The sequence below is a fragment of the Salminus brasiliensis genome, chromosome 12, assembly GCF_030463535.1.
Source record: "Salminus brasiliensis chromosome 12, fSalBra1.hap2, whole genome shotgun sequence".
Taxonomy (NCBI): domain Eukaryota; kingdom Metazoa; phylum Chordata; class Actinopteri; order Characiformes; family Bryconidae; genus Salminus; species Salminus brasiliensis.
In genome coordinates, this window is record NC_132889.1 from 36,345,453 (window position 1) to 36,367,162 (window position 21,710).

The following is a 21,710-nucleotide window of genomic DNA, read 5'->3' on the forward strand; positions in this document are numbered from 1 at the left end:
GTGCAGTCTAGAATGCAATGCTGTTTCATTTGTTTTCCAGTCCCGATCTTTTCTCTTTTTTTATTAATTTGATTTTTATTTATATTAATAGGCGTGCATTTTCTTAGCGTGCATCTTTTGTGAAGCATTGACTACACAAACTAATACAATGCATTATTGATCCACCTGCAGGAGCTCAACACCAATTTCCGTCAGATCATCTTCCCTGAGGCTCTGCGCTGCATGCTGAAAGGAGAGAGCACTTTGGAAACCATGCTGTCTGAGTTGGACACCCTCATAGAGCAGTGTGCCGATGGGGTTTCCCTGCAGGGTCTGGGAGAGGCTCTGCAAGCCCACCTCCGCAACACTGCCATGGGATTGGAGGACTCGGATGCACACTATCTTGAGATCACCAGGTAAGTTCTATATAATGCAGTGCGTGGCAGTGTGTTGGCAAGAACGATACAGAGGGTATTATCCGATGTTTTAGGAAACCGGTCATAGAATAAACTCAGTCCTACACGATTATAAGAATGTGCAGTCAGCACAGTGGGACGTGAAGACAAACTGAACATCTTTATGTATAAAGTATTAATTTAATATATTTTTGAGAATCCATACAGTATTGTAAAATACCATGTGAAGCATGGGGACTGGTTTACCTGTGTTTCTATGTTCTTCAGAGTGCTACGTGTCCAGTACTCCGAACTGATACAGCCACGAAACATCGACGGCTCCGTGCAGGACACTCCTAAAATGAGCGCAGGACAGATGCTGCTGGTGGCCTTCGATGGGATGTTTGCCCAGCTTGAGACTGCGTTTGGGCTCCTGATTGAGAAGGTAAGTTGTTTTTTTTTGTTTGTAATAGGTATGGAAAAGGTCTGTCTGATGCCAAAGCCTGTAAAGTGTCATATCTGGCTATGCTCCGGATGAAGGCACACGTGTCTGTAATCCGGTTTGTAGTTGTGCGTTTGATGCTCAGGCTGCCAGTGTTTGGGGCCCTTCACCCTCTCTGCAATGGCTGCCAGACTGTGTGTGTGAGTGAGAGGGGTGTATGTGTGTGTAATATATATATATATATATATATATATATATATATATATATATATATATATACACACACACACACACACTCTCATTTCTTTCTCTCCTGCAGCTGAACTCTATGGATGTGCCCGCTGCTTGGAGAAAGGTGGACGTCATCCGGGAGGCCAGGGCCACGCAGCTGCACTTCTTTGACAATGTGCAGACCCGTCAGGTCTTGGAAGAAATCTTCTTCCTCAAGAGGCTCCAAACCATCCGTGACTTCTTCAAACTGTGTGCCTCATTTGCACAGACGTTGTCGGGTAAGCTAAGAACAGTCCAGGTCTTGAGCTCCCCCATCCAGCTTGTGTTTTGAGTCTGTGCCACCTCTCTCAGAATTGAGCCGGCTACTCCAAATCCAGCTGAAGAAAATATGAGCGTTTCACAGTATCTGTCCTTTACGTCATAGAGCCTTAGGCCTTAGTAATAAGAATATAGTCATAAGGCACTGATGAATGGGTCCTCTTATTACTGCAATAATGCCCTCCAGAATCACACCTCATCTCTCTGTCCCTCAGGCACATGTCCCCCTCCGACCGATGACCCCCCACCTACTAACGGCCCTGTCCCCATAGTGAAGCCCATGTACCGCGGCTCCACTGTGGTGAGCGAGGACCAGATGACGAGGCCCATTAAAGCCTTCACCGCAGACTTTGTTAGGCAGATGCTGATGGGGCTGCCCACACAGGCCCTCGGCCTGGCCCTCTGCAGCGCTCTGAGTGCCCTCGGCACGGACCTCATCGCCCAGGTGGAGGCCAAAGACTTTGGGGCTGAGGGAAAGGTCTCTTTGGATGACCTTTGTAAGAAAGCCGTGGAGCAAGGCGTTCAGGCAGGACGGCTGTCTCAGCTGCTGCTGAACAGGGCAACAGTGCTGGCCAGCTCTTACGACACGGCCTGGAAAAAGCTGGACCTGGTGCGCCGTCTGGAGGTCAGCATAGACGCCTATAAGGTCAGCCTGCAGAGAGCCCAGCTGCACATCGCCATGTTCCAGGTAAGAGCAGGAGCTGCAGTTGCGTAAAGGTGAGTTTGTTTGTTAAGCCTGTGTGCCATCATCATAACCACATGTTTCTGTACAGTGGCAGCACGAGGATGTGCTTGGTGCTCGGAGTCAGCCCATGACTGTCAGCCCTCCACCGCGCTCCATTATCCTCAGCAACATGAAGAAAAAGCTTTACAAGCTCAGCCAGGATGAAGCAGCGATTGCAAGCGTTCAGGTTAGCGCCTCATCCTGGAAAGCCTTTCTCAATCTGGCTACTGTTTATTTCTGGGGTCCGATTTTTCATTGTGGGTTTTTTTTCTTCCACTTTGTGATTATGTAGGAGAAGCTGGCCTCACTAGAGGGCAGTATCGAGCAGAGGCTGAAATGGGCAGGTGGCGCAAACCCAGCGCTGGCCCCAGTGTTGCAGGATTTCGAGGGCACCATTGCCGAGCGCCGCGCCCTGGTGGTGAAGGAGAGTCAGCGCACAAGCCAGGTCACGTTTCTCTGCAGCACAGTCCTCAACTTCGAGGGGCTTCGCACACGCACCCCGGAGGCCCTGAGCATGGACGCTGCCCTCTTTGACCTGGTGAAGCGTTGCCAGGCAACCTCCTCCTACGCTGCCCAGTTCAACACCTCTGTCTCCCCTCTGGAGCTGCAGCTACTCCACAGACTGGTTTGTACCTTGGCTATGTCCATTCAGCTGTAGGGAGACTAGTACTGTGGTGCATTTTTACTGATTACTGTAATCTACTCGTCTAACCACTGGTCATGTCTCTCTCTCTATAGAGTCCAGTTATGGAGCTGCCTATCGGGGGGTCGGAGTGGCTGACCTGTGCTCAGAAGCATCTGTCGCAGGAGATGTCCAGCCAGAGGGCACTGCAGGAGGAGCGAGAGCAGCAGCTGGACGGTGATACAGAAACTCTGCAGCTGCTGGTGGACACCATCAAAGGGATCCTGTCCAATCACAATCGTCTGCTTGCTGATGTGAAGCACCTGCTACGTGCTATGGCCAAGGTGGGTTGTGTCCATCTGCTGGGTGAAGGAAATGTAGCTGTAAGACCTACATCCACTAAGCTGCCACTGTTTGGGCCCTAAGTAGCCCTATGTGCCCCAGTGGCACCAAAGCATGAAGTTCCTGCTCTCCGGGGTATCTTAAGACTTGTACTGTACAAGTATAATGACTGTAACCATGTCCGTAAAGTAATGTCCATTAATAAGGCCTCCTTTCGTGTTTGACAGGATGAAGAGAATGCCCTTGCAGAAGGAGAGGAAGTGACCTACGAAGGAAGCGTGCGTCAGTTCCTGTCTGAGTACAAGGCTTGGCAGGATAACGTGCAGATAGTGCTGTTCACAGTGGTGCAGGCCACAGGTCAGCCACGCAGCCTGGAGCAGGTGGAGCTGCTGCAGGAGATTCCTGCTACGCTCAAGGAGCTTAAAGTCCAGAGCCAGAGGTAAGGAGTGGCCCTCCTTAGAGTTGCACTCGCGTCTCCTGGATCTCGGAAAGCTGCGATAGGCAGTACGCTCACAGAAGCACTCCTCTGTGGGGGAGAGGGCATGTTGCTGTAGATGGATACGGATATTCAAGGGAAAAATCTCATTCATCAGTTCTGATTCTCCAGCCGGGTTTAACTTGATCTTGATGTAAATAATATAGTAATTATTCATTTCTTTTTGTTATTTTTTTTCCTTTTTAGTTTTCAAATCGTCCTAGTTTCTTTTGAACCTTTTATAGCTAATCCTGATACTTTTTTAGAGGGGTGTTTCTGTTTCATTCAATGTCTTTATTGAATATTTAATGATTATTGCTCAGATACATTAGGGCATCCTTCAACGTACTCCTGAGATTAAATGAGGATGGCTGGGTTGATTTTCCTCTGAACACTTGAGCTTTTACCGCATCACATAAGGCCCAAAACGCACTTCAGGAATGCGGACACAGCCTCTTCAAGCTATTCAGACTGTTGTGTTCAGTAATGTAGTTGCGCCTTTCATAGCGCAACGGCAGCCCCAGCTGCGTTCTGAGCGTTGCTGCAAGGGACGCTACAGCGACAGCCAAGTGGTCTCGAACCCCCGGCATACCGCATTTTTATTTTCCCCTTTTCCCGTTTTTTGCTTCTGATTTGTCCTCCATCGACCCCCTGGGTATTGTTTTAACAGCTACAGTAGCTTAAGAACACACTGTGAGCCTGTGCGGTAGAGCGTTCTCCGGGTACATTGGCAGTCAAGTATGTTTCTGACCTAAAGCTTCACTAATGTGTTTTTTAAATTTGGGTACCGAAGCCACAGCAGGCAGCAAGATCCCAATACTACCATACTACTGTATGCCTTAGTTTCCCATTCAACCATTAATTAACCCTTAAGTGCAGTCCAGTGTTCTTGGCTGACTTCTGATCTCTCTCTTTTACCCAGCATCTACAATGGGTTGGTTGGTTTTGCTTCTCCCCTGGTCACTGAAAGAGGAAGCGACTGTGCAAGCCCCACGTCAACAGTGCAGACGAGCTTTGCTGCTGGTAGGGGAAATTTATGATGGTTGTTATGGTTTTCAGTAGCAGTTGCGCTCCTGCAGTCCTTTCTGTTTGTGATCTCACTGCCTTTGGAAACGTCTTCGTTCTGCTTTGTCTCCATCAGCCGTGCGGTGCAGTACAGCGAAGACGCAGCCTGACAGCATGTCTCAGAATGCTCGCAAAGCCCTTCCTCGAAACTTTGGGACCCCAGCAGACACCCCACCCAGCACCTTGCTCATTGCTACTAAAGGCCTAGCCCCGAGCCCCAAGAGAGCCGTGAGGGACCCTAAAACTGGGAGAGGTTTGTGGTTCTCGTTTCTTATGGCCCTGTCCCGCTACTCGCACCCGTGCCTGCTAGGTGTGCAAGGCTGTAGGGCGTCCCATTTCTTTCAATATAATTGATTTAGCCGTGATCTAGTGGCGTTCCTTCTCACTAAATGAGAAGGGAAATGGGACCTTTTTCATTAGCCAGACTATGAAGGTTTTCATGTTTGACGATAAAGCGCAGCTTGATTTGTGGTGGAGATCGGTTCACTGTCCTTGAAATGATCCTCTGCTGCAGATCACTAATCCATTTAGCAGCAGCTGTTAAACCCCACATCGTGGGAACTGCAGTGTTTGGTGTATACAGACATGTACATAAGGTGCACTTCCAGGGTGACCATCAGGACATGGCCGGAGTCTGTTTGCTGTGCGGTAGATTCGTTTCCAGCCTGGCTGGAACTGAATTAGTCTTAATAATAATAATAATAATAATAATAATAATAATAATCGTAATAATAGGTTTTAGCTACAAGTTCATGAAGGATATGAGTGATATTAGATGATATTCACTGCATGTTCGCTTCTTTTTCCACCTCCGCTCAGCTGTACAAGAGAGGAACTCGTATGCTGTGAGTGTTTGGAAGAGAGTGAAGGCGAAACTTGAAGGCAGGGACGTGGACCCTAACAGGAGAATGAGCGTCACTGAGCAGGTATTGATCATTTCTTGATCCACCTTTTCACACCAGTCTACACCAAAAATTATTGTCTTAACAGTGGGCATCTGCAGTGCCTTTCTTTGTCTTTGCTGATGCCACTGGAGAGAGTTCAAACCCTTCGTTTTACTTTTCTAATCAGAGTTTACTCTTATGATCCAACAGCAGCATATGGCTTTGTAAACTGCATTACCCATGATGCTTTGTTTTTGTATATTGGATTATATTTTGTATATTGGATGTCCAGAATGTACTTAATGTTCTTCCACAGCTCAGTTCTGGGGGGCTTTATACCCCTCTAGCCCATGCCTGGCATTAAGCAGCATGATGCCAGTAGGTTCATGTTTATCCAGAGAGTCCTATTCTATTGGCAGTACTTCTCTAGGAAGGACTAGACAAGCTGTGTGTGTGCATTTGAACATCGTTGTCAGCAAGGGGGTAATTTAACCTCAGACTTTTGAGTATTCAGAATGATTTAACTCTTAGTTAATTGAGCAGCTCATTAGTGTTTCCCCTTTCTTATAGTGATGGAGGTCACATGACTTCTGTAAATATTTTAAAGTTTAAAATCCCACTGTAACACAATGTCACAACTATAGGTGTATAACTCTTATTTCGTCATTTTGTTTTAGAAATGGGGTCAGAACTGGTTCTGTATAATATATGAACATTCTAATCAAGCACCACCTGCACCACTTTAGTAAACGAGGTCACACCTACACGCTCACAGGATGTCCAGTATGTAACCCTTGGGGACTTCATAGTTAATGATGGACCTCATGCTGTACCCACATCTTATAAAGAGTCTGTGACACTGAATAGATTCATTAGAAGGGGTGTCCGAAAACATTTGGACATATAGCGTATCAACGCCAGTGACATTTTTGTTGATGCTGAGCTCTCTCGCTCCCTCGCTCTCTCTCTCCTCCCAGGTGGATTACGTCATCAAAGAGGCTACGAACCTGGACAACCTGGCCCAGTTGTACGAAGGATGGACAGCATGGGTGTGAACAGGATCCTTGTAGATCACTTCGGTCCAGCGAGGGTAGAAATCCACCAGAATCCACTGGGTCTGGGGCGACGGAGCCACAGAGCACCATGCGGGAAAGGGGGGGGTGTAGAGGCCCTCCTGCGCGCCCACACGGGATCCCCGTAAGCAGCTGCACCAGGCGATACAGCTAACACCACCGAAATGGGTCTGCATCCGTCTCCCCGAGATGTGTGGGGAGCATACCGAGACGGGGAGGGGGGGGTGGGATGGGGTTCGAGGCATCCCAGCTTGAACTACCCCCCCAACCAGCCCCTGTATCATCATAATCTTCACCAACAACAACAATAATAATGTCTGTCAACGATCAATAAATAGGGTTTGCAGCAGGGAAGTACTTTGCAGGAAAACGATGAATCCTGATCTGTTTAGAGCAGAGAGCCGTGCTGCGCGGCACGTCTCCGGACTTCACTAAACTGGAGATGGGACATGATGTCCGTTCCTCTGAGGATCCTCTGGCCTCTGTTTTTGGATGGCTCAGGGACGGTGAGATTGCGGAGGCTGAAGCTGACGAGTGCTGAGGCAGGTGTGGAAGCTTCAAGGGGGACTCCATTCAAAGCCAGATGGCCGTTGGCAGAGAGCTCCTAAATCTCTAAACACGTTTGTAATCGAGACTTTTCCCTCCCTCCCCTTTCAAACAGACTCTCTTCTCCAAACTTCTACTTTTCCATGCCTCTAAACGCGTCTCATGAAGATCACAGTTCAGCGGGAAAGTAATCGTAACACGGCGATGGCTTCAGGGGGGAAAGCAATGTTTGAATGTTTGGCACGAGTGAATGATGTGCTTCGAGGTGGTAAATACACTGTCGTCGGTTTCTTTGATTGATCGATCTTTGGATAAGACTTTGACAATTGGTGGAAAATGTTAAAAGGCCCAGACTCAAATCTGATAAAAGTGCAAAATCAGTTTATTAAAAAAAAAGCTTGTTTTTGTTTTGTTTTTTTTTCTTCTCCTTTAGTATGCATCTCTGCGAATTTGTTGTGTAATTGTAGGTATTTTTCTCCCTTTCCCTTCTTTACTAGCCGTTTAGATTAGATTGCACCTTTTTTGACTTGCCTGTGGAAGTGTATCGGTTTGATGCATATCCCCACTAAGCTTGCGTTTTACTGATCTTGACCTAGTTTTACATTTTTAGTGGGAGAAATAAATAAGTACTGGAGTAGTGCTGTGGTGATGGTAAAAATATTGTCTCTTAATGATTTTACTCTTTATTTTGTTTGCCAAATAAACCTGGATTTCAAACATTAAACTAGTGCTTCTTTTATTAGCTGTCTTTGTTTCTTGATTTGCTACAATTATTTAAGATTTATAAACCACCTTGGAGCACCAACTAGGTTCAGAAATAATATTCTTGCTGTGACAGCATATATTATTTTTCTGTTTTATGTATAGCTAGATATCTATTTATATTTTATTGTGGTGTTCTCGTTGCTAAATAATTTCTAAATCAGTAAATTAGGTGGAATTGTGCTGGTTAATAGTTACAGTACTGTTAAAATATTATATATATATATATATAATCTCAGTAGTAGAGCTGTGCTATATGACTATTTTATAGTATCGTAGTTCACAGTGCTTTTCTAAGCATATCGAGGATCTAGTTGGTGCTTAAACTCTGATAGGCTGCAGGTTTCATCCCCAACAGTGCGATTAGATGAAGTTCAGCAGATGCTGAATGAAAGTATACTGTATTCAGTACAGGAGAGTATCTGACTAGTTAACCACCCCCAATTTGGACTGACAATTATCCAATCTGTACATACTCTTCCCACCCCACCCCCAAAATTGTGCTAGATGCTCCAGTCACTGGTGAGGGTGGAGAAATAAATAAGTGCTGGAGTAGTGCTGTGGCGATGGGGAAAATATTGTCTCTTAATGATTTTACTTTATTTTCTGCCAAATAAACCTGGATTTCAAACATTAAACTAGTGCTTCTTTTATTTGCTGTCTTCGTTTCTTGAGTTGCTACAATTTATTTAATATTTATAAACCACCTTAGAGCACCAACTAGGTTTAAGTCTCTCTTTTTTTTGTTTAATAAAATTACATTTTGTTATACACACATGATTAGTATCTAACAGCAACCCACAACTTCAAAAAACTACATCTCCCAATAAACCTGAGCCTTGCTTGAGTTTTGAATAAGAGCACTCTGCATGTGCAAATGAATGCGAGCCACTGGCAGCAACACAACCTCAACACCTGATCCTCATGCGTCACAGTTGGCAAGGTGTTCTCTTCATAAAATAGAGTCCCACCACCCACCCCTGATTTATGGCTCTCCGTTAACGTTTCCTTCCTGTGCCTCCTCTACGGACATTGTTGGTGTCGGCTACACTTCTCTGCTCAGTGTTCAACAGTTCAGTGCAGAGCTCCGCCCCTCTCCACTCAGCTAAACATTCATGCAGGCTCTTGCCAGTCAAATGTGCTCATCTTGACCTTCACAGTTCCCTAGAACTGCAGTTTCTTATCCGTAGAAACCAAAAGCGGAACAACCTGCATGTACCCTTCCCCTGACCTGTGGGTGTCGATCACTTTCTTTTATATTATTTATTACATTTTTTTGAGACCGTTTGAGGAATGTGAGTGTTAGAACAAGGTTTCAATGGTCAGATCATTTATTAATCATTACTATTCCATTCAGCTCACAGCTCTTAATTACATTTGGGGATGGGCCTCAGATCTGATTTGCTAATCAAGAAATTATTTCCAACAATTTTACCCAATTACCCAATTTTAAAAATCGTATTAAAAACTGCTTTAGGATTTGCTGATAATGATGTTAATCATGTTTTATGAATAATAGAGTGAGCAAAGCAGTCAGTTATTCAGCGTGTTTGATTTCTGCACTGGCATCACTGGTTATGGGCATGTATGTATGTATGGAAGCCAATTCCCACCACTTAAATAAAAAAACATTATTAAGTAAAGTATGCCATTATTAGATTACCGTCACTGTCGTAAAATAGGAACTTATTATTCCAAGTCTTTTAGAGCATTTCTATTGGTCCATTCATCCAGAACTATTCCTACAGTGCACAGAAGCAGCTACAGGGTTCAAACCATGGAGGAAGCTACAAACATACAAAAATCAGCTTAAAATCAACTTAAAAGAAAAGAAAGTACATTTAAAATTTACATTAAAAACATAAAGTATATAACGAGTTAGAGATATTAAAATATCCCAGAGAAATTCTTTTTTTTATTATTTTACGTAAATTTTAAATGTACTTTTTTCTTTTAAGTGGCGGATATGCGCTTCCATAGATGTTTAACACTTATATAATAAAAAATATATAATTAATAATGTATCATTGTTATCTTCATGTCTTACGCCTCGCTGTCTTTGAGAACTACATTTCCCGTGAAGCTTTGCGGTAGCGTTTCAGATAAAAACATCCTGCATGGTCCCGTTAGCTGCCAGTGAGCTGCGCATTGCTCGGGTGAGGACGTTTACACTGAAACCCCGGCGAAAACAATAAAATCACACGTATAAAAAAGTTAACCATGGCGGAGGGCGATAATAAAAGCTCTAACCAACTGGTAAGTGCTATAGTTTGTCTGCTCGACGGTGAGAAACGTGCCAATAGGTGAGAGTTGGCTGGTTAGCATTAGCTAGCATCGCGCTAGCGGCTCGGCTCGGCTCGGCTCGGTTAGGGTAAGGTTAGCTTCTTTAACGTAATTCAATGCGATTTTCACCCCTATGAGTCAGATTTAGGGCACCGATGTGGAGCACAGCCCTGCGGGACATGCCCACGAGTGCTGTCCTGCTTCCAGATTCCTGCTTCGGTTTTTAATTGTCGGCGTTTTCAGAGACGCGGATGCTCAAATATCTGAGCGAAGGTTTAAGGGTATTAAATTAACCCAACTTCAACGGATATTTGTGTCTAATATTGCCACCATTTGTGAGATTTGTTGTGAAAATGAACACAAGCTATACAAGCCGATGAACGCTGGCTAGCTATGGCTAGGTGTGTCTCCAATGAACGCAGGAACCAAACCCTTGTCATCCAGTAAATCATGGCTGTGTGGACAGCAGCTGCAGCTCAGAGACGCGATTTTAGTAAAATAAATGTATTAGGACTCTTTATTAACAATAAAAATGAAAAAAAAGCCCTGTAATCGACGATGGTTGAATTTTCCGTTCCACCTTAAATTGTGCCGCAGTTAGACGCACATGCCGACACGCGCGCCTCAATGGAACTGCAGCATAATTTAAGGTGGACCGGAGCATTTCTAACAGGACGCTTCGTCGTCGTTAATTCGGCTAATTTAGTGCTGGTTTCTAACACTAGTCTATTAAAACTGCTGTATTTAATCACTAGCTTCGTTTTAAGCGTTTAAACCACGTTAAAAGTCCAGATGAGCCTTAGATGTAGTGCTGCCTGCCTGCCTGCCTGCCTGCCTGCCTGTCTGGCTAACTAGCAAGGCAGGGCTTGTTTCTTAGGCCTCAGTCTAAACACAAATGCTCCACAGCTCAGGATTAAGTCGGGATTAATCCCTAATGATTCTCATCTGGGCCTCTACTGCGCCCTAATTATTTCCTGACCCCTTTTTAGTAGCTTTCTAGGGTGTAAGGGGGGCTTGGCCATCCAGCCTCGGCTTGGCCCAGGCCTAGCTTCTGCGTCATGCAGCTGGCTGAAGTGCTGGGCGGTACATCGCCTGTATTGATATATTGTGGTGTTGATTTTCGGTTTTAATGATAAATCTGCAGGATGACTTGCATCATATCAATGATATGGTAGCAATGTAACTGTTATATATTTTCTTGTGGCGTCCTTGTTGCTACATGATATATAATGCAGTAAATTAGGTGCGATTGTGCTGTTTAATGGTTACAGTACTGGGTCAAAAATCTCTTTAGTAGTAGAGCTGGGCAATATGGCGATATTTTATGATATTGTGATGTACAGTATGCTTTCAAGGATATGGTTGGTGCTTAAACTCACTCTGATCAGCTGCAGGTTTTATTACCGACAGTGTTAATAGATGCTGAATAACAATCCCTGTGTTTAGTGCAGGAGACTATCTGAATAGTTACCCCCCCCCCCCCCCCCCCCCCCATTTGGACTGTCAATTACCCAACCCGTACACACCAGCCTGCAACTGATGTGGGGGGGAGCGTCATCTACCCATCCTGGAGAGAGCAAGGCCAATCGTGCTCTCTCGAGGCCTTGGCTGGCGATGGCTGGCTAGCAACATGACTGGGATTCGAACCAGCGACCCTCTGATCAATATGATCGTGCCTTAGTCTGCTGGATCTCTCTGGGCCACCCTTGAAAAGTCATTTTTAAGAATCTGTCGCCGCTGATGTAATATGTCTCTTAAAAGTAGTATTTTATTTTTACCATGTCGCCCAGCTCTGTTTATTAACGTGACTAATTTTAGGGGTCTAGAGCCTAGAGGGTCAGGCTCCCGGATCAGCCTTTTCACATAGGCTCAGTCTTTTTACCTCGCTATCCTTCTGGCAGACACTTTCTATCACAGCCGTTTCCAAATATAGCTCTCGGTCTGATGATATTCAGGTTTTAACACACAGCTATGCTTCCTTACAACCCTGTTACAGGAGATTTTTAGACTGTTCTGTTTTGCTTCTCTTAAAATGACCCCAAAGACAAGCTTGCCCTGTGTGTATTGCCATGACTAGGGCAGTGTGAACATGGGGAAGGCTGTTGTGGGTGTAATACCTGTGCAGCTCTACCTGTATAGGAGAGGTCGTACATGTCGTTGACCGTAAACCTTGTGTATGATGCAGGCCCAGGAGACGGCGCAACTCGAGGAGCAGCTGCAAGGCTGGGGGGAGGTCATTTTGGCTGGCGATCAGTTCCTGCGGTGGGAGAAACCATGGTTCCCTGGTGCGCTGATGGGTGCCACCACTGTGCTTTTTCTGTGAGTCTGTAGATAAGACCCAGTTCACACTTCTAACCTCACCACACCCACAGCCTGCTATTAAAAATGTGTTGCAGAAGCCTTAAGGTCTGAAGTTTGGACACACTTTTACTTCTAACATGTATACCAAGTGCATTCAGTTGACAAAAGTATTGGGACACCTCTTAATCACTAAATGCAGGTGTTTCATTTAGTCCTGTTTGTTGCCAAGCCTCTAGCCATTCCATATTATTGAAAGAACGGGAGGTTCTAAAGAGCTCACTGAGCTCCAGTGTGGTTCTGTATGTAATAGGAGACACCGCTGCACCAACAACAACAACAAGTCAGCTGGTGAGATTTAGACCTTCCCTCCTAGATCTTCCTCCATCAGCTGTGAGTGGTGTTGTTATTGAACAGTGGAAGAGTTTAGGAGGAACAGCTCACAGAGAGCAGCTGTTTCGTGTCTGTCAGACCACGTAAAGGTACAGAGCGGGGTCAGGGCCGAGTGCTGAGCTCAGAGCAGAGTGCAGAAAAGCCTCCAACTGACTCAGTAACTGCAGCAGAGCTCCAGACCTGCTGCTGCTGGTAGAGCTCAGAGCAAAAGAGGACCAGCTCCAGATTAATGCCTCTAGGTTTAGAATGGGATGTCAGAAAAGCTCCAGTAGGTGTAATGTGTAGGTGTCCCAATACTTTTGGGTATGTTAGTGAGGCACGGAGCCTTTTTAATTGGTTCCAACTTGGTACCAATTCCTTTTTTTGAGTTAAGTTTCGTTATGTTATGTTGGGTCAGCATCTGTACTGCTTTGTGACTGGTCACACCTCTGGTTTGTTTGTTTAGTTTGGGTCAAAAGGGTAAAAATAAAGTGCAGAAATACAGCGGTAAATGTACAAAAAGAAGAAAAACATGCATAGGGAACGTCTACAAAGGTATACGCTAAATTGACAAAAGTATTGGGACGCCTGCTCATTCATTGTCTCTTCTAAAATCAAGGGTATTAAAATAGTGGATCCTGCTTCTGTTGGAGTAACTGTCTCTACTGTCCAGGGAAGAAGTCTATACTAGCTTTTGGAGGAGCACTGCGGTGAGGATCTGATTGCATTCAGCTACAAGAGCCCTAGTGAGGTCAAGATTGTTGGAGGATCATCACCCCGCTTTATACCCCTCTAGCCCACATCTGGCGTTAGCTGGCATGATGCCAATAGGTTCATGCTATTGATCTGCTCCAGAGAGTCCTATTCTATTGGCAGTACTTCTCTAGAGGGACTAGATGAGCTGTGTGTGTGCATTCTCACATATGTGTCAGCAATGGGTGCAACTTAAAGTAGCTGAATGCATTCATTAAAAGGGGCGTCCACAAACTTTCTTCCCAGTTCCCAGGAGGGAAATTGCAGTTGTTATAGTTAAAATAAAAATAAACATGGTATATATATATATATATATATATATATATATATATATATATATATATATATATATATATATATATATAATATATATAATATATATATATATAGTAAATATAGTAAAGTGGCAATACCTGAGAATAAATATGGGAAGTTGTTGCACACATTACATTGAATTACGTTATTATTATTATTGTTATTCCACAGGTGTGTGCAGAGAACCCTAAACCTGCATTCGAGCACCAACAGTCCAACCCAGACGCAACTGAGCTGTTGTGCATAATGTCTGAAAACAGTCCTTGTGTGTCTGGGAACATTTGGAGAATGTTGGGGGGGCGCGGATTACCCCGTCCTCCCTCCCAGCACGGGTGGAATTACTGCATTTGTAAAGATTAGGACTGCTGTTCTGTTTCTGTGTAGCTTCAGCTCTGAGGGTGTTTACAGGATTACGCTTCAGCACCCTGCTTGTTACTGGAGTTAAGTCTCCTCCGTTTCTTCTGGTTTCTGTTGGTAGGAGCTGTGTTGTAGGATTGAGGAGATTTCAGGAATGCGCTCCGGTCCTGCAGGGCTGGGTTCCTGCACAGTGTTGAGGTGTTGAGGTTTTCCAGCTCAGACGCACCTTTTATTAAACTCTTCCTTTGTTGATGGGTTGGAACAGGGAAATCACGCCTCGTTTCTAACAGTAGCATTTATATGTAAGATTATTGCGGTCTTGCGAAAACCTCATATCTCCAAAAGGGCTGCTTTACAGGAGAAGGAGGAAAACCTTCTGAACTTTTAATGGAAGTAAAAAAAAAAGAGCTATTTGTCCATTTATCATGAAATTCTGACACTATAGCGGTTGAAATGTAAGAAAAGAAGAAAAACCTGCCTAGGGAACAGCTACAAATGTATACACTAAATGGACAAAAGTATTGGGACGCCTGCTCATTCATTGTCTCTTCTGAAATAGTTTTTGGTCCATTTATCCTGAAATCCTGACACTATTTAAAGAACAACTTCCAGATTCACCTTTAGTAAAAAAGTGAAAAACATTAATAATGGAGGTACAAGGTTTGTGTGTGTGTATATGTGTAATAATATAATCATTTCATGGTTTAACAGTGTATAAAAATCCATTGTAATAATGTATATTTTAATTTTTTAATTTTAAGGTTTATTTATCTTTTTCTGATCGTTTTCATTAATGTAATACTAAAAATGACCATCATTCCAGACCAAAGGAGTTGGAAAACCTCCAAATACAAGCACCGTAGCTGTAGTAATCGTTTATGCCTTAATTCTCCAAGCTCCTGGGTATCATCCAGTTCAAGCTGCATGCCTCCTCTTCTCCTCTCTGGCAGGCTCATCTACTATCTGGACCCCTCTGTGCTGACAGGGCTGTCCTGCACCGTGATGATCCTGTGCTTGGCTGACTACCTAGTGCCCACCCTCGCCCCACGCATCTTTGGCTCCAACAAATGGTACGTGACCGTCCAGCCAGAGGTTACATCAGATCACTCTGAGAGGAACAGAACCTCAGATCTGCTCTGCAGGCTCCTCTCTTGTATTGGCTCCTAAATCCAATACAAGAAGCATTCCTAGGAAGGTTTTGTTCTTCAGTGTGGAAACAAGGTTACCAAAGTCTGCAGTGCACACACTGTGGGGTGTTTTTTTTTTTTTAAACCACTGTGGTTTCTGTTGTCCTCTCAGCAGCAGATATAAATATCACGCTGGGCAGATGTGTCGCAGTTGCAGAGGGAGAGCTGTTATCTCTGATCGTACTGGTGGTTAAAGTGCAGAACTGTGGCTGAACCTTGTCCCCGGTTGGCTGAAGCCGCTTAGAGATTAAAGCTGCACAGGAAAACCGGGTTCCTATCAGTGTGTAATTTATCAGACGGATGGTTAGAGCAGAATGCTTGGGTGGAGATGTATAATATACATATATGCCCCATTTGAGCGCCCCCCCCCCCCCCCCCCCTCATGGACAGATGTACACATGCATTTCTGGACAAGCTGAGACAAGCTCCAGAAGCTTGATCTGAAGGTAGAGCAGCATGTGGGCTGAGGCGGTAGAGTAACACTACAGGATTTGACACTAGTATGACTCTATGGGTTACACAGTGTTACACAGCAGCAGTTCTGGAGAGAGCTTCTCCTCCTGCAGCTCCACCGCCCAAGCTTCTCAGTGGTGGCTGGGTGCCATAGTCTGTCAGATACTCAACAGTTCAGAGCTGTTTTGTTGGCATGGTGGGGGGGTGGGGGGGCAACAATATAAGGCATTGTGATTGATTGATGGGCGGGGGGGGGGGATGTCTGTTTATGTTCTTGAACAGAGAGGAGTGCCATCATGCCCTCTCTCCTCGTTTTAGTCAGGCTGCCCAGTGACTGCTGTTTCCCTCAGAGCGACTCCCGGCTTGGCTGACTGGCAGACTACAGGTGCTACTGAATGTGCAGCGCCAGCCGAAGCTCTACACTGACTCAGCAGTCGTTCTCTGCACTGGTTCAGCCGAGCTATCTGCAGACGCACTGCGGAAGGCAGCGGCCTCCTAACAGCCTCGGAGCACAGGAGTCTATTTTAGAGTCTGGCAGTGTCCTTGTCCTTCAGCCTCGAGTATATATGGTCATGTTTTACGTCCAGAAATAAGCACTCATGGCTCGTACGTTCAGGCTTCAGATATGGGCCGGTGTTGCAGAAGTGTTACCCTGCTGTGTACGGGATTATACGAGCGCATTGCTCGGTCTTATTGTATTTGCATTTTAAAGAGCAGGGATATGTGATCTGCTTGGGAATGGGCATGAAGGGCCTAGAAATGGCAGATCTTGCAGCTCCCTTTGAATTTCCTATAGAACCAAAGACCTCCAGAGGGCCTAAAGCTGGACTTGGCTGTTTGTACTTGTGTGCATTTTCTGCTTCTTGCCGTCCAAGTCATCCCGAACACGTTTATTGATGTTGAGGTCTGGACTCTGGGGTGGTCAGTTTGATTTGTCTGCTTGATCAGCTCCACACCCTCTCAGACCCACAGTGTTGAGTTGTCTTCTGACTGTGGAAGGATGGACCTGTCAATGAGGTTGATTTCTGAGCTGATTGAGGAAGGCTTTGGTGGTCTACTAGGTCTTGCAGGGTTGTTAAGGGTCCCATTTCCTCCTTTCTTTTTCACCTATTTGACTTTTTTCTTCTACATGATTTCCTCAGAAATACTGGAGACTAAATAAATGAGGGGATTCTGACTTGCTGTTATTATTATTATTATTATTATTATTATTACTACTACTAATCTTGTAATTTTGCTTCTCTATGTGCCACAGGACCACAGAGCAGCAGCAGCGTTTCCACCAGATCTGCGGAAACCTTGTGAAGACCCAGCGCCGTGTGCTCGGCTGGTGGAAGCGCCTGTTCGCCCTGAAGGAGGAGAAGCCAAAGATGGTAAACAGTGGCTTTTTGTCTGGCTGTAAACAGTCGCTTAAGTCTTCCTGACCTCTAAACTGGGTGAAAGTGTGCAGAATTGGATCCAATGGAGTGTTTCTGGGTTAGGCGTGGGCGTGTTGGCGCTCGTGCTAAATTGGATGACAACTGCCCTCTTGTTTAGACACCGTTTTATAACCGTAAAACAAATGTCAGCAGGCCAGCGTCCGCTTCGGGCAGCACAGCTACATTAGCCGCGACTTTCTCGCCTCGTTATGCAATCCTCTGCTTCTGTTTCCCCAACAGTACTTCCTGTCCGTGATCAGCAGTCTCGTGGCCGTGGCTTGGATTGGACAGCAGGTCCATAACCTCTTCCTCACTTACCTGATTGGTATGTACATACTGTGCAGCTGGGGTGTTATCTGGGGTTAGAAGTCACTCTCCACCACCACCCCCCCATTCATACTCTCCACCCCCCACTTCCTCATTTGTGTTGTGCTATGTAGAAGGGACTGTTTATTTAACTACATAGCAGCGGAAAGTGTTTTGATCGTAGGAGTTAAGAGTAGCTGAGCTGTGTTTGAATCCACACACACACACACACACACACACACACACACACAACCAACTGAATTCTAATTTAAAGATAGTGAAGCATTGAGCTGTTGACTGGTTGCTGAGCAACCATAAACCCACTGTTAACAAACAACATGGAGAAAATGACTGATTCACCCGTGTAAACGTCACCAGCTCCACTGTCCTTTTTTACTTGGTAGGGAGTCATTCTGGTTCACATTCAGCAGATGAGCTCAGTAGTGAGCTACACTGTTCACTACAACTTACCAGTGCATTGTGGGAGACTGAGTACTATGTAACGCCTTAAAATCACGCTGGAATTCCACTCAGAGCCGCATAGCCAGTGTCCTCAATTGTGCCCTAAAACAAACAGGGGGCATTTATTTGTATCCTCCGTTGCTGTGATGTGATAAAATGAGTTAATAATTTAAGGGAGGTGGAGAGTGTTCTTCAAATCAAATCAAATCAAATTTTATTTGTCACATACATAGTCATACACAGTATAACTTGCAGTGAAATGCTTTTTTGACAGTCTGCCCACGTCAAGCTATACAATACAAATCTACATTTAAACTTAACTAAACCTTAACTTAATGAAGTAAAGTGCAAAAGTGCAAAATAAAAATAAAATAAAAATGAAGAAAATAAAAATAGAATAAGTTACATTTAAGTTAAAGAATAGAATATAAAAATGAAAATATAGAAATATAAGCAAAAAAAAAAGTACAGAATACAAATATACAAATATATATACAGAGATGAAATAGTGTGTGTGTGTGTGTGTGTATATATACATACATATACATATGTACATATTTATCTGTATGTGAGTGTATGTGTGAGTTAAAAGAAATATTTCCATTGTTGTCCGTAGTGTGTTTTCCGTGAGCCATGGTTGTGTATTGTAGTGAGTGAGGGTCCAGTTCTTCATTTTTACAGCTTGGTGTGTGGAGGAATGTACATTTCGATGCGATGCAGTGAGTCACAGGCACGTCCGTGTATTACGAGAGGTTGACATACTAAGTGTGAGAAGGCTGTAGCACAAGGAGGCCGTGGTATGTAGGGCATGAAAACAGGCCACAGTGCCAGTCCAAAAATATGCTGTTCATTAACCCGCCTCCACTGCAGCATTAAGGAGGTTGGCTCGGTGTATTTGGGTTGTAGAGGTTTCTGGTAATGAGGTTCCCCTGTAGGAGGCTTGAGCTGGCTTATAGACCAGTTCCCATGTAACTTTTATATATTCACTGTAGTTTAAATATGATGTCGGTGTAAATAAATGTACACTGTCTGAATAGTTTTGGACACCCCTTTGAATGAATGCATTCAGCTACTTTTAAGTTGCACCCGTTGTTGACACAGATGCACAGCTTGTCTAGTCCCTGTAGAGAAGGACTGCCGATTGAATGCAATCAAACCCTCACAGCACAGGCTTCTCCAAAATCCTAGTAGACAGCCAAAAAGCTTCCCAAAAGCAGCATGAACAATGACCAGAATGAGCAGGTGTCCCAATACCTTTGTCCACATGGTACCAATGCCTTCATTCAAAGGGGTGTCCATAAATTTCAGGCAACTTCAGTGTATTTTCTGAAACTCGGGTGTGGTTCCCTTTTAGTTTGTAGGGGGGAAATCATCTTCTCCCCTCGGAGCAACGTTACACCCCTCGTGATTAGTGGTTGGCACTGAATGCAATCAAATCCTCGCAGCAAATGCCTCTCCAAAATCCTAGTAGACAGCCTCCTCAAAAGCAAGATAAACAATGACCAGAATGGACAGGTGTCCCAATACCTTTGTCCACATAGTACCAATGCCTTCATTCGATGGGGTGTCCATAAATATTTGGACATGTGTATTTTTAGGCAACTTCAGTGTATTTTCTGAAACTCGGGTGTGGTTCCCTTTTAGCTTGTAGGGGGAGATCATCTTCTCCCCTCGGAGCAACGTTACACCCCTCATGTTTAGTGGTTGCCGCTCGGCGTAGGGCAGGTTTTACAGGTGCTTCGGCTCAGACTCCGTCATCGGAGCGTGATTTGTTGAGGCTTGTCTGCTCAGTTTTTCCACTTTCATTCTTTTTCTTTCCCCCTACAGTGAGCTTCCTTCTGCTCCTACCCGGCCTCAACCAGCACGGCATCATCACCAAGTACGCCGGCATGGCCAAGAGGGAGATCAACAAGCTGCTCAAGCAAAAGGAGAAGAAGAATGAGTGAACGAGCGTCGCCGCGGAGTGACCAGTGACGAATGGTTTAGGATATGTAAGCGAGTCGAAGATGGCCATCTCCCCTACTTTTAAGCAATGGCACAGACCAATGAAGTTCTGGCTTGAGCCGTCTCCGTTGACCCATGGAGAAGGAAGCAAATCTATAGGCTAGTTAGAGGCTTTAACACGAGCCAGACGCTTCTAGGTTTCAGTTCACCATTTGGGATCTTCTCATTTTAATTATTATTTCCTTCATCTTGATTGGCAGAGCTTGGATGTTCTTCCATGCGGACGCATCGTTCTGTGTATCCCATCTAAGTGTTTGTGTGTGTGTGTAATAGTGCTTAATGCATTGAGTATTGCTTTAAAGCCATTCCCCCTTTATAAGCCAATGAGATAACGACTGATGTTCCTGAACAGCTCTCCAGACGTAGCTCTTCCTCCTTCTTGTTGGCCGTAAGAGGTGAGCAGTAATCCTGCTTGGAGAAACGTAATCAGAAGCCTTTAGCTTTATTTTTGTTTTTATTTTTTTTTCTTCAAACTGCACTGGAACCGTAGAAGAAACTGGATGTCCTGAAGCTGTGTGCCGGTGCCCTGTGAATGCTTGCATGAGGGGTGCAGACTCGTACTGCTGTGTTCCTTTTGATTGTTCTCCTCCAGCTCCGGCCCCTCGTGCCCACTCTTGGGGTACCACTGTAAATATGCGTGTCCTCTTTGACTCGTGTATCTGTGCATGTCTGTCTGACTGTCTGACTGTCTGTCTGTGTACATGTTTGTGTTCGAGGTTTACTCTACAGCTCGTCTCGTATTTGTCTTCTCACTCTCATTTCAGCCTCTTTTTTTCAATTCTCGATTCAACCTTAATTAAAACTCAGATTTCACATTAAACCCTTGTTCTTCCCATTTGAGTCATTGACCGTCTCTGCCCACTAGTTGGGACGTCCCTGAGGGACAGTGCTACCTAACAGGGCTGGGAGGGTGAAGGGCAGCATATGGCTTCTGCCTTTAACCCAGCCATGCAGTGAACACATACACACCCATACAAACTAGTGATCACACAGCAGAGAGGGTGAAGGGCCTTGCTCAAGGGCCCAACAGTGGCAGCTTACCCAGCCTGGGGCTCGAACCCACAACAGCCTGTCAGCTCAGCTAGCATTGCACTGAGTTACACTCTTTGGCACAGGCTTGGGACAGTTGGCTTAGTGCAGTGGGTGACCCCATTGCCCCCATTGTTTCAGCCTGGGGTTCAGTTTCCCCAGCCCGGTCACAACAACCTACAGTCAGAGTGTATAGTTAAATAGCCAGAACTTTCTGAAATACCACAGGATTGCTGTGAGGATTTGATTGCATTCGGTGACCAGAAGCTGACCTCACTAACGCTTTTGCTGACACCCTAAACGTATTGGATGGAGCACCATCCATCATTCCAGAGAGTAGTAGTAGCAGTAGTTCCACAACTCAATGCTGGGGGTGGAGGGGGGAGCGTTACGTCCCTGTAGCCCACGCCTGGCATTAGGTGGCATGGTGTCAAAAGGTGCATGTTTATTTACCTGCACCAGAGAGTCCTATTCTATTGGCAGGACTTCTCTACAGGGACTAGATGAGCTCTGGGTGTGGATTTGCGTGTCCGTATCGGCCTCCGGTGCAACCTCAAACTGCTGACTGCATTCATTAGAAGGGGTGTCGTCAAATATTTGGACACGACTGATCCC

General features: G+C 45.1%; 2 protein-coding genes across 5 annotated transcripts in view; both read left to right on the forward strand.

The window, feature by feature from the left end:
• The window catches only part of smg1 (SMG1 nonsense mediated mRNA decay associated PI3K related kinase), a 47,792-nt gene extending 39,296 nt beyond the window's left edge, over positions 1-8,496 (forward strand). For all 4 annotated transcript variants that reach the window (XM_072693472.1, XM_072693473.1, XM_072693474.1 and 1 more), the window contains 12 exons: positions 172-395; positions 663-819; positions 1,136-1,325; positions 1,581-2,053; positions 2,139-2,276; positions 2,382-2,714; positions 2,828-3,055; positions 3,281-3,492; positions 4,451-4,551; positions 4,670-4,846; positions 5,413-5,519; positions 6,455-8,496. In XM_072693472.1, coding sequence (XP_072549573.1) covers positions 172-395; positions 663-819; positions 1,136-1,325; positions 1,581-2,053; positions 2,139-2,276; positions 2,382-2,714; positions 2,828-3,055; positions 3,281-3,492; positions 4,451-4,551; positions 4,670-4,846; positions 5,413-5,519; positions 6,455-6,532 — 2,418 coding nt within the window. In that variant the 3' untranslated portion in view covers positions 6,533-8,496. The remainder of the gene's footprint in view (positions 1-171; positions 396-662; positions 820-1,135; positions 1,326-1,580; positions 2,054-2,138; positions 2,277-2,381; positions 2,715-2,827; positions 3,056-3,280; positions 3,493-4,450; positions 4,552-4,669; positions 4,847-5,412; positions 5,520-6,454) is intronic.
• Positions 8,497-9,962: 1,466 nt separating this feature from the next.
• arl6ip1 (ARL6 interacting reticulophagy regulator 1) lies at positions 9,963-20,886 on the forward strand. The gene is made up of 6 exons (XM_072694282.1): positions 9,963-10,114; positions 12,327-12,460; positions 15,187-15,306; positions 17,132-17,249; positions 17,535-17,619; positions 19,890-20,886. The coding sequence occupies exons 1-6, from the start codon at positions 10,079-10,081 to the stop codon at positions 20,006-20,008; spliced, it is 612 nt and encodes a 203-aa protein (XP_072550383.1). The 5' UTR covers positions 9,963-10,078; the 3' UTR covers positions 20,009-20,886.
• The last annotated feature ends 824 nt before the right edge of the window (positions 20,887-21,710 follow it).

Excerpts from the sequence above, each read along its gene's own strand:
- arl6ip1 (XM_072694282.1), top strand. The coding sequence starts at position 10,079 with ATGGCGGAGGGCGATAATAAAAGCTCTAACCAACTG. Across the intron at positions 12,461-15,186 it reads GCCACCACTGTGCTTTTTCT|GCTCATCTACTATCTGGACC; the intron begins GTGAGTCTGTAG and ends CCTCTCTGGCAG. Across the intron at positions 15,307-17,131 it reads ATCTTTGGCTCCAACAAATG|GACCACAGAGCAGCAGCAGC; the intron begins GTACGTGACCGT and ends TATGTGCCACAG.